The 13,283-nt window shown below is 42.6% G+C and overlaps 1 protein-coding gene across 2 annotated transcripts in view; it reads left to right on the top strand.

Annotated features, from left to right (window-relative positions):
• LOC126266984 (neural cell adhesion molecule 1-like) overlaps positions 1 to 13,283 on the top strand; it is an 801,025-nt gene that overhangs the window by 552,526 nt on the left and 235,216 nt on the right. For both annotated transcript variants that reach the window (XM_049971722.1, XM_049971723.1), the window contains exon 4: positions 10,338 to 10,448. In XM_049971722.1, coding sequence (XP_049827679.1) covers positions 10,338 to 10,448 — 111 coding nt within the window. The remainder of the gene's footprint in view (positions 1 to 10,337; positions 10,449 to 13,283) is intronic.

Raw genomic sequence — 13,283 nt, 5'->3', positions numbered from 1 at the left:
CCTGGGACACTCCCCACTTGACAGTCGTTCTTAATAATCGCCATTCGTTAGTGGAACAGGAAAAGGTGATCAGTTAGTGGAACAAGAAGTGCACTCCGCCACACAACCATTGTGTGGCTTCCGGAGTAGGATGGGGATCTAAATGATATCATGGCTACTATAGGGTAACTGGTAATTTGGACAGCATCCGTTAAATTTCTGATGGCCGGTGACTGCGCACTGTGTTCGGGGTCTTCGTTACGACGTCTTTCAATAGGATAGCGCAAGACGGACCTCCACACGTAGCGTGTCCGATTATAGCTCTGGCCTCCACGTTTTCCAGATCTCCAATTTATAGAGACCTTCTGGTTTTGCGTTGCCGAGAGACTGGCAAGCCACAAACTGGTAGCCACTAGGGCTGATGAATTGTGGCAGTTTTGAACTGGAATGGAGCCACCGATCCAGGCTCAGATCAGTTCGATGTCCGACCTGGTCAGAACCGCCAACCCACTGGACGGCATCTCTCTATTAATTTTCTCACATATTGCACTTTCAAGTCACTTACAAACTATCGGACTTCATCGTCTATTGCAGAACGTACCGATACTGGAGTCATATTTTTTGAATGGCATATTATATCGCTCAGATCTTTTCCTGTCCCAAAATGTTAGTGAAGAAAATGCGGCAAACTACGTTACTGGGATTATGAAGATGGCGTGCGAGGAAGGACGCTTGTCTCTCTCGTATTATCACACACAAGGCGTCTGCACTTTATGTTCGTCGAATGATACTAATTGTTAACCGTGAGTTGCATAGTATGACATAACGACCCTTCATACGTACAGCGAGTGAGTTCGCATTCATTGTAAATTGCATCAATTTCGAGACTTTTATGTTGTGGCCAGTTATCTGGAGAACGACATCTTGAGGTGGCAGGTGGTCACCACACGATACCTGCATGCTGTCGGGGACGGGACGATCTTCTCCAGTCCCGCTGAACAACTGTAATCACCGCGTGTTCCTTGGAAGTTTGTATGGACTAACATCAGTCTCCCGATTCATACGACGGAAGTGCTTCTTCTTTGTGCAGAGTTCAAATGGTTCAAAAGGCTCTGAGCACTATTGGACTTAACATCTGAGGTCATCAGTGCCCTATTACTTACAACTACTTAAACATAACTAACCTAAGGACATCACACATATCCATTCCCGAGGCATGATTCAAACATGCGACCGTAGCGGTCGGGCAGTTCCAGACTGAAGCGCTAGAACCGCTGGGCCACAATGGCTGGCTTGTACAGAGTCGTTAATAACTTATTGCTTACCAATCAACGCTTGCACCGAGTTCGACTTAGTGACATAGCTAGATGATGTGGTTCCTTAGACACGCTCCAGCTCAGATTTACCGGCAGTGGTCATCTGGCTAACTGGCTCTGGTTGCGGGAAGATGCCAATAGCCCTGGAAGGCCGCCGACCACCTCCGAGAACGGTGCTGCCCATGACCCATTGTGTCGCTACACAGAGTGTCGAAGGACAGCACTGCCGGCAGAGAGCACCTGCCTCATCCCGCCGGCCGCACCAGATTCAAAGAGAACCCTGGACGACTTCGAGGGATGCAGTTTGCTGGAATAATTCGCGCTCACGCTGTGGGGCTCGTTGGTCTAGGGGTATGATTCCTGCTTCTTGCTTGCTTCACCAGGAATTCTGTCATTGCTTATACCACCTACATTATCCTGCAGCGGGATTCTCCTTCTTTCTGAAGTCGAATATTAATGTCGTGTTTTGGTCAATTGCTCGTTTTGTACATTATTTTGTTGTTCCTGTGTGTATGTGGAGGGGTGGGTGGAGATGAGTTTTGACGTTTCAGCAGTACACGCTTATCGCATACTGCAACGCCCCGCAAGTGTCTCGCTATCGGCACGGTTTTGCTAGCATGCTAATCTCACGTCTACGGTGGTCATCAAGTGTGGCCTTTATCTAATAGAGATCTTGTGGCGGCCTATAATAATAAAAAATAAATTATCTACGAATTTGAGCAGGTACCCTTCCTACTATGTCGTATACCTACAATTAGTAAAATATCTTTGGAAGGCGGTTCTGCCGACTGTGTTCTCTGTTGCGTACGTGAAAAAAAAAAAGACCCACGTTTAGAGATATGTCTTGTCTTCTAGCAAGAATTTAAAAACACAAGCACAAAAAGGCGATACAGCATGTGCACAAAAAATGTAGTAAAGTGAGTGCCTGGGAACGGAGAGATCGAATGACAACGGCTATTTTCAGTCTGTAATTTACTCTTCGTCTCTCAGTAATGTGGGGAGTTGTTAGGAACCATACACGATTACGATTTCATGTCAGATTCTATTTCCTTTCCCCAATGAGATAACTGTGTCATCTTAGGGACCCGCCAGTCTCTGCAGTTGCGTCAAATTGTTGTAAGAGGCCTAATCGGGCATTGAGCCACACGAAATAAATTATCTACGAATTTAAGCAGGTAGTCTTCCTACTATGTCGTATACCTACAATTAGTAAAATATCTTTACTTGCTATCTTTAATGATTTTGTAGCTAAAAATGTTACCTGCGTCACAAATCATTTGTCTTCCTTGTATGTAGCAACCAATCCCATGAAGATCCACGTTGCATTCGTTAGTCATAGTAACGACTGTCACTCCAGTCTATTATGTAATCAGTTTCTTCATAGGCAGATCACCAATCATTAGTTTACGAACACTTTTCATCGTGAAAGTCGACGTTTCACTGTCATGTCTCAAAACTGATGATCCTCCAGACTATAAACTTTCCGAATCAGGTACAGCGCACTCATAGCTTAGGTAACATTATATTGATTACCAAAATCAAACGACACAAGTTTTGTTCTACCACACACTTCTTATACTAATCACACATTTGATTTCTTCAGCTGCCTGAATGCAAAATAGAACCAGCACGTTCCATGACATTGTTGTTAATAATAGTAATTTTCTTCTCGTCGTGTGTGTCGCTAGGTTAAACTTGCTTTGAACTATACCCTGTCTTGTTCTTGAATATGTTGTTGATGTATATTCTTAGCTAAAAAACATACCGAATGATGTCTTAAGCGCAGGCCGATGTGGCCGAGCGGTTCTAGGCGCTTCAGTCTGGAACCGCGGGTCCGCTACTGTCGCAGGTTCGAATCCTGCCTGAGGCATGGATGTCTGTGATTTCCATAGGTTAGTTAGGTTTAAGTAGTTCTCAGTTCCAGGGGGACTGATGACCTCAGATGTTAAGTCCTATAGTGCTCAGAGCCATTTGAACCATTTTTTTAAATGTCATAAGCAACATGAAGCTCGTACAGCGACGTTCTCTTAATTCCTTTATCTTGTTCTCAGTTTAAGAATTTCAAAAATTTGTCGGTAGCTACTATGAATAGGATTGAAGTTTTCAGTATCCTTGAATGATTCCTGTTTCAATTTTGAGTGTCTTACTTGCCTGAGTAGGTGTAACGAAAGATTTGGCATTGATGAATAAATTCGTCATTTATTACATACGATGTCTTGATGTCAATATTGCCAGAATCATTAAATTCGAGACAAAGTGGCAATTTATACTCTATCTCGGTTTTATAATTTCTTTCACCTCGTATAAATGTTCAATTAACTTCCGAATTCCATTCGTTCCTTGTTTGTTTCGATTCTTTTATCTTCATTACGTGTCCTGTACGTCGCAAAAGAAAAGGCTAACGATTTTGTGCTTCTTGTCTCCCTCCCTCCGTATGATCAGAATAATACTAGCTGGCCGGAGTGTCCGAACGGTTGTAGGCACTACGGTCTGGAACCTCGCGACCGCTACAGTCGCAGGTTCGAATCCTGCCTCGGGCATGGATGTGTGTGATGTCCTTAGGTTAGTTACTTTTAAGTAGTTCTAAGTTCTAGGGGACTGATGACCTCAGACGTTAAGTCCCATAGTGCTCAGAGCCATTTGAATCATTTGAATAGTACTAGCATCGTTACTCTTTTGGGAAATTCTTCCCCAGTTTTTCTCTTGATAATTTAACAAGTCTCTTTTATACTGATATTTCAGCACCTTCAGTTATTGTTGTTGAGCCACTGTATATAGGTGCCTTCCTTTTGTTCTTTTATCGATTAACGTTTTAGAACTCATATCGCCTTAAAGCAAGAATGATAGCGTTTTCATTTAAATTGATTATCTAATGAGGTATGCAAACCCATTATTCAAACTCATGAATGTGTCTTTCTGTTGTTAGTTACTGTAGTATCTGACATCTACACAGACGAAACGGAATATGTTTTCCTATTTATTTCTCTGTACGCCTTTAACTTTCAGTGTTTTCTCTTTTCATATTTTGAGTTTACTTTCCCACGTCTCCTCAAAGACATTTTGATTTGGTTTGGTCCAACGCATAATATGCTGTAATTTTCGTATTATACACTTGTCTTCTCATTGACATACCATTTTCCGTTTCACTTCTTCTCGATTTCGTGACAGCTAGTGTTTGGTGTTAACATATGCTGGCGAAAAAAATTGCAACAACAAGCTAATTTGTGACAAACTTAAGTTGGTAGGCGTGTTTCTATATCTGGAAGATGATGTCAGCATTTATTCGCGCTTGTCAGATCAGAGTAGCACTAGTAGCGTCGTTATGAAGATGCAAATCAGGTTTCCTTTAATTACACGCTGTAACGATCGTGAGCATTAGTTACCTTTGAGACTGCAAGTCTTGAGCTGATGTTAGTCTAGAATGCCTTTAATGCAACAAAGATGCCATTACCAACACCCCCGTAAGTTTGAACGAGGACGTGTGGCAGGACTATGAGAAGCTGGATTTTCCTTCTCCGATACTGCGGAAAGACATGGCGGGAATGCAGCCACTGTACGTGACAGCTGGCAGCGGTGGTCACGAGAATGTACTGGCGCAAGACGACCGGGTTCCGGAAGTCCATGAGTCATTACCAAGGGGTAAGACGATCTTGTTCGGCGTATGGATCTGGCGCATCGTGGTGCATCTGCATCAGCTTCAGCAGCAGTTGGTACCACAGTGACACAACGAACTGTTACAAATCTGTTATTTTAAGGTCAGCTCCAATCCAGATGCCCTGTAGTGTGCATTCCACTGACCCAAAATAACCGCTATTTATTACTTCGGTGGTGTCAAGCGAGAGCTCACTGGAGGCCTGGATTGAGGTCTGTTATGTTTTCTGATGAACGCTACTTCTGCCTCAGTGCCCGTAATGGCCGTGTGTTGGTTAGAAGGACGTCAGATGAGGACCTGCAACCGACGTGTCTGCGTGTAGACAAACTAGACAAGAGCTATCGTCTGGGGTGTGATTTCACACGACACCAGCGGCACTGTTGTGGTTATTCCACTCACCCTGACCTTAAATTTGTACGTCAGTCTGGTGATGCGACCTATTGAGCTGTCATTCATGAACAGCATTCCAGGGGGTGGGGGGGGGGGGGGGGGGCTTTCCAACCGGTTAAAGCTGGCCGACATACCACTGTTGTAATCGAACATGCTCTACATAGTTTCAACATGTTGCCTCAGTCTGCTCGATCATCAGATTAGTGACCAATTAACATCATCGGATTTCAGCTCTAATCTCGTCCACAACCACCACTAAATGCCCCTGCATTGATCGACCAATTTCAATTGGCATGGTACTCCATCCCATAAACCGACATCCGGCATCTCTACAGCATAATGCATGCGCGTTCTCAAGCTTGCATTCAACATTCTGGCTGTAGCATCGGTAATTAATGCCCCAGGATTTCACATTTGTGTTGGTTTATCTGGCCCTTACATTACCAGCGATCTTGCGATGTTCATGAGTTAAATATGTTACCGAAACGAACGTATTCGCTAAATTTCATTACTCGACTTTTATTACTTTTTTGGTGTTGCGATTATTTTGCGTTATTATGTATACGTGTTATATAACTCCACGATTCGTCTATGTATAATGTTCAGGATGTGTTATCAACGTACTTTTGATACGGTTTGTCCCATGGAGATTTATTCTTAACACTTAAAAATTTATCCGATTTGTCCATTTAATGACTTGTATCCCGATACAGCTGCATATATCAACAGCTACTATTCTTTCAGAACAAAAGGAGTCTCTGCCGCAAAGGAGGTCGTTTTTTTTAAATAGATTGCTGTATCAGCTTACCGCTATGGAATGGGAAAATATTTACCTGCTATTTATCGTGCACATTTTAGTACTTGCACGTAACGCCTCACTCCAAATCTTAACTAACAGTTAAATTTTACATTCTTTTTGTCAGAGAAACTTCTCTTGTTACTGCTAGTCTACTATTTAAATCCTCTTTGCTTCCATCATCGTCAGTGTGTTTGATACCTAAATAGCAAGACGTATAGTAATTTTAGTTCCTCATTTTAGAATAATTTCTGCAGTATCAATTGACATGACTGTCCATTCCCCCTCGTTCCGTAGCTGCGTGGTCAGAGTGGCTGACTGACATGTGTGGACTCCGGTTTAGTTTACCGATACTGTCAGCGTTCTTCGAGGCGGGAACGCTGGTAGGGGGCCACTCATCATAGCGATGCCTACTGAGGAGCACCTTGACCGATGAAGAACTTAGTGTTCTGCCTTACGGCAGGTCTTGTCGTGGGAGAAGCCTCGTCAGAGAGGTAGACCGCATGAGCGTCTAGGGAAGTGATTCCAGTAGTGGTTTCACGTTGCCTTCCACTGACGATGATGAAATGATAATGAGGGCAACATAACACCCATTTCCTGAGCAGATAAAATCTCCGACCCAGCCGGGAATCGAACCCGGGCCCTTGGAGCGACGGACCACCGCGCTGACCACTTTTTTTTTTGTCCACTCAGCTTTTGGGGCAGACTTCTTGACCGATTAGTTGTAGTTCCAAGTTCAAGAAACACGAGAGTGACCAGGAGAGCGGTTTTCTGGCCACGTGCCCCTCCATATTGCATCAGATGACGTCATTGGCAGAGAGTCACTTGGTGCTTTTTTAGGTCGAACTGGTCCGTCTAAGGCCAGAAAGCAGAAATTTACATTTTAAGTTATTGACGTGACTCGACTACGTTACACTGCGTACGATAATTTAGCCTTATGACTTGTTTGCAGAATTTTATCCATAGTTTTAGAATGATATTCTCCTTTGTTTGTTTCCACTGAAAAAATAACAGTATCATTTTTACCTTTCATCTTACTTACTTTTTCAATTTTCTGATTATTATCGATAAAGAATCATGTAACATTCTTATTGTACAACTACCCTACAGCAAACTGTTAACCTCCGAAATGTGTCCGAATTGACTGAAAATCACGATTACACAATTGCATTAGATTGTTTTTAAAACTGAAACGTAAGTTTTACCCTTTTAATGCAGCGAATTTGTTAAATGTAATATGTTGGTGTTACGTATCATTGAGGACAGCTCATTGGCTCAGCAAATATATCGTCGACTTAACACCGTAACGTTTAAGATGTAGTCCGCAGTTCAATTTAAGTATGTGAATAATTCCACCGTCGTTAGGGTCCTCGTTGACCTGTTGGTCTCCCTATAATAGTAGGTAAGTCGGTTCTTGCGTATTTAGTAACTGATGGGATATAGCCTACGAGAGAAACACTGATGTGTTGAAACCAGAATGCTAGTTCAGGACGACTTTACTTTTTGTACACTGCAAATTAACAGAATATTTGTACAGTCAATATGGCACTGGGTTCGCCATCAGCAGGACGTGGCTTCATATCTTGGTCCCGCCATTCCAGTTTACGAGTAATATCTTTTCCGCCAACAGCTTAGGCCGAAATCTAGGCTGCGCTGTAAATTCTTTCCGTCACTGTTGTGCGAAATTTTGCCGCATGGCTATAGATCTCTTCATCCATAAGTCGTTACATCTTTAATATTTATTCTTTCATCCTTAGCCCATTCATTCGTTTTGAGCCCGTAGAGATTAAATCTTCATGCAGAAATAGGACTCGAAACCAAGCTCGTCCCTAGCGTCAACTGTCCCTTATTCACTAAGCAATTCAGAGGCACAATATTTTAATTTACAGAGTTGGATCCCCGCTAACACTGAACATACGAACGTGGATGAAGGATGGAACGTATAGAGATTGCACCGTAACTTTGGTCTCTGGTTGTAATATCTGAGAGATTTTGCACTGTGTGTAATATTTTCTTGGATCCGCTGCGTTGAAAGAGGTGCAAACTTATGATACTTAATTAGTAACATTTCCTATAAGCCATGCTCCACAGGTTGTAAAACAAAAATAAAAGTCATGTCGAAGCCATCAACTACTGCTGCAGAGATTCACTCTGGGTTACTACTAATTTTGACACTAAATCCTCACATGCAGTCCCCCGACTAACACAGAAAGAAGACGGACTGAACTCTGTTTAAAGTAGCGTACCGGGCACAGTATTTCACCATGTAACTGGCTTCGCTTTCATGTAACACCACCTGAGTGTCACTGAGTGCAAACAATCCCATGTACGAAACTGTGTCAAACTACTTAATTCGTCTGCTACTCTTAATCATTTATAATAACATGATTCCTCAAAGGAAAAGTGTTATAATATAGTCGATATCATTTATTTATTTCCGTTTAATTGTAACATTCAACTACGTAAAACTAACAATAATGTTTCCAGAATGAGATTTTCATCCTCCATGGGAGTGGGAACTGATTGAAACTTCCAGGCAGGTTAAAAGAGTGTGTTGGATCGAGATTGAAACTCGGGACTTTTGCCTTTCGCAGGCAAATGCTCTACCAACTGTGCTACCTACGCATGACTCAGAACCCATCGTCACTGCTTCACTTCCGCCACTTTGGAAGGTTGGAGACGAGGTACTGGCGGAAGTAAAGGTGATAGAACGGGTCGTGAATCTGCCAGGAAGTATCTTAACTGAAATTTGCTAACGAAATACAGCTTGGAAAATCTGATAGAACGTCATTAACATTTCTTGTATCTGCATCACAGTATTCACATAAAACATTTCGAAAAACCAGTGAAAAGTAATTTTTGTTGAAAATGGCCAAGAAAAGATTTCTTTAATGTGTTACAGAAGCGACACTGTTAGACTCTTCACCATCTAATAACGTCATTAAAGCTGTGTCCTTTTAAAACCTTTGTAACAGTGTTAAGGATTATGTAGGTATTTATGTTTGCTAAGTAATTGAATGTCATGTCAACATCACGAGCACAGAAATTACCACGAAACTGAAGAATTACTTTACCAATAAGAGATTAGAGCTTAACACAAAAGTAGAAACAGCAGTGCAACATTTTTCATCAGGGTGTAAAAATTAACGAATGATAAGGTTACATTGCTTTGTGATGCCATCACTAACCATTAAGGCGCCATAGACTTTAAATGTTGTCATTCTGAAATCTTTCACTCTTCTCTTGTCCTCTGGCTGGTTGGATGTTGGCCACCACGACTTCCTCTCATTTGCCAGAATATTCATGTCAGAGCAGCACCTGTACACATCATCCTCAATTGTTGGTATACGTAATTTAAATACAGTATTCCACCACCGTTGTAACCTTACATCTCTACACGTGTCCAATCGTCCTGTCCTTTCCTGTAGTCACTATTTGCACCTAAACGATTCGTCGCCGACTGTATAGTGAACCTTCAAATTTATAACCTTACTTTCCTAATTAATTTCCAGATCATTCATGTAGCACCTCATCTCAAACGGTTCTTCTTTTGCTGTTTCCCCGCGGTCCACCATCCGCTACTATACAATACTGTGCTCGAGGCGGATGGGCTCAGAAATTTATTCGTCAGATTGAGGACCTTGTAAGCACCAGTAAACCTTTTGCTTCGTCTGTCATACACTGTTTTGTTTCTGAGGTAGTGGAACTCCTGCTCTTCGTCCACCACGTGGTCCCGAGCCTTGAGGCTAAGTTACTACACTCATCTACAGATCCTCATTACATTCGTACTACCTTAATCTCAACCCATATTCGGTGCAACAGGTCATGTAACTCTCCCTCACTGCCATTGAGGACAGAAGTGTTCTTATCACCGATGGCACTTTTCTTTCATATTAAGCCAACGCCTGATCGTTTGTTCCATTTCGCCTCTGCTTCTGCGATGTGCTAGTTAGCTAGTAAACAAGGAAGACTAAATAACCCCTTTTTCAGTCCGAGAACTGCTCCCTTCAACTTCCATTCCTATCTGTCTACCTTGGTTCCTGTACATATCCAGTATTAGCCGCCTTTATCTGTACATGATTTCAATTCTTATGAGAATACAGTCGATAAGAAAAGTACAGATGAATAATAAAGTTTTTGTTTTCTGTTCAGCTGCTCGTCATGACGTACAGTGTTTCAGCACACGGTGACGTTACTGTTGCAGTGCCGCCCCACCAACTGTTGGTGTACGACAGCTCTGGCCGCGAGGTGGTGGGCGCCGTCAGCGGCCTACTGGAGGGCAACGACCTCGTACTAACCTGCGAGGTGCGCGGAGGTGAGTCGAGGCCTGCTCGGCTTCTCTCGCTGTTTCTACATGCTAAGACGCTGGTACCCCCTAACTGAGTGACGAATTTGTACTTGTCGTACGTAACGAAGGAAGTGCGTGACCTAGAACGCTCGTGCTGCACGAAAATGTACTTAGAATATAAATCGCACATCCCTGAAACAGGGGCATGAGACATTCGCATGAAAAACTGCGCGTCTTACCACGAGAGACATTTGCAAAATCACCAGTTCAAGGTCTAAGGGAAGAAATTCGGTAATGCAAAGAAAAAGCGAAAGTGATATTACGATTTTGGTTTGTGGAGCGCTCAGCAGGGTGGTTATCAGGGTCCGAACAAATTTCCAATCATTACACAATCTACTCTTGCCATTCTCCTGAATTATGATGAAACGATGAGGACAAACTAAACACCCAGTCCCCGGGCGGAGAAAATCCCCTACCCGGCCGGGAAACGAACCTGGGACCCCGTGATCCAGAGAACTGTCCATATATTATCAGAACAAAACACACATAGTTCATTGACATCATTTACGGCTACATTTTGCCCAGCTTAAAATAACTACACTATTTGACCAACGTACTTTTCCAACTGACATGACAATGTTTCACACTTTTCCATTCTTCAACGTGCAGGTGTGGTTTATCGATGAAGTTGTCAAAGCAATGTGAAACAGAACAGTAAGTTCATGTGACTAAGGGCAAGTTTTCATATTCAGTATACCTTCCGGATTCAAGCAGTCTAATACTAGACGTCTCGTTAACTACAATTTCAAACGATGATACCGGTAAATCAAAGTCGTAATTGCCTTTTACATCGACGTTGTTCTCTATATACATAAATGATTTGGCGGACATGGTGGGCAGCAATCTCCGGCAGCTAGAAGATGATGCCGTGGTGTACAATAAGATGTCGAAGTTGAGAGACTATAAGATGGTACAGGACAAGCTGAATTTATAGGTGGTGTAAAGAATGGCAGCTAGCTCTAAATGTGCTAAGATGTAAGTTGATGCGGATGAGTAGAAAAGTCAAACCACAACTTTTAAATACCTGGGTGTAACATTGCAAAACAATACGAAATGGAACGAGCATCTGAGGATTTTTCTAGGGAAGGCAATGGTCGACTTTTGCGTATTGGGAGGATCTTAAGAAAGATTGGTGCACTTGTAAAGGACACTCCATATAGGATGTGGGTGCTCCCTGTTGTTGAGTACTGCTCGAGTATTTGGGATCCGTACCAGGTCGGACTGAAGGAAGACACCGAAGCAATTCAGAGGCGGGCTGCAAGATTTGCTACTGGTAGGTTCAAACAACACGTAAGTGTTACGGACAAGCTTTGGGAACTCAAATGTGAATTCCTGGAGGGAAGTCGACCTTTCTCTCATCCGACATTTGAAGCTGATTGTCACACGGTTGTGCTGCCGCCAACATACAGTGCGCGTAAGGACCTCGAAGAAAGCATGAGAGAAATTAGGTCTCATACGAATTAATATAGATAGTCATTTTATCCTCGATCTATTTGCAAGTGGAACAGGAAGGGAAATGGATACATTTTTCCCAGCTTAAAATAATTACACTAATTGACCGATGTACTTTTCCAACTGACATGACAATTTTTCACACTTTTTCATTCTTCAAAGTGCAGGTGTGGTTTACAGTGTACCCTCCGCCGCGCACCTTATGGTGGTTGGATGCATATGTAGAGCTTATATTGTGTATAGAAGCTCACATCAAGAGTTAAGGAATATTTTGTCTTCATTGACGTGTTTTTGGCCCGATTATATCCACCGCCGGTTTTCGTACCCAGTTGACACAAGCCATCACGGGGGCGCTAAGATGATACATGCGCCCCGCTGCGAGATTTGTGTACAGTGCTTATCACAGTTAGTAGGGAAATGTGAAGCGGTTGAAAGCGTGGGAGGCTTGGTGCCAATTGATAAATCACTTGTATGAAAAATTTTCTGGATCTGTCCCGGATTATGTCCATATTTTGTCCCTCCACGTTACCACAGTTCCTCTCTAAAGGGCTTGAATAGAAGATCATTCTCTCGTGGGGAGAGATTCAGTTTAGCATGTGAATGGGTCATACTACTGTTTCTGGCTGAACAAATTAGGTTCTTGCTCATTTTCGTGATGGGGTTCTGAGGGTTAGCTTTGAAAACTTGATAGGTAACTGAAGTTGTGTTTGTGCGTCGAACGAACCATGTCAGAAATAAGCAAGGCGTAGAATATATAATACGATGCTTTATATTTCACTGCCGAAAAATATCTAGAAAATTCAAAATGACAAAATGTTGAAAATACCCTCTTTGGCTGAAAAATAAGTTACACATATTCATGGGAGACCAAGAAACATTTACTGAGTGCTGAACTCCGCTTCACGGCGTCATAGAGACATGGCATTATTTTTCAACATAGGCACCAAATCTGAGTAAGCAACGGTCGGAATATTCCAACCGTCGTTCAGCTGATAGACGATACAAATTCTCTCCATGGTCACGCAGACATTCGAGAATTGTTGAGTATCCTTGGGAAACAAGGTGTCCCTCAGATAATGTTCCAGACTGCCGGAAACATAGAAATCGCTTGGTGCATCATATGGATGTTACGGCTGATCAGAATCTTCTGCGTCTCTGCGGCCTTGATGAAATTACTGACACCATCTCACTGCGGCAGGGTGTGACATTTCATTCGGTCCACATAACACCACCATTTGATGGTGAATTTGTGTACAATTTAGACCTTTTGTCCACATGAATCATATTGGCTCGGGTATGTCAGCACTGGAATATGTTTCTATCTGCTACGCCATTTCACTTCCACAGTGT

Source organism: Schistocerca gregaria, chromosome 4, assembly GCF_023897955.1.
Source record: "Schistocerca gregaria isolate iqSchGreg1 chromosome 4, iqSchGreg1.2, whole genome shotgun sequence".
NCBI classification, from domain to species: domain Eukaryota; kingdom Metazoa; phylum Arthropoda; class Insecta; order Orthoptera; family Acrididae; genus Schistocerca; species Schistocerca gregaria.
The sequence above is the reverse complement of the archived record's forward strand: the minus strand, read 5'-3'. Positions and strand labels throughout refer to the sequence as shown.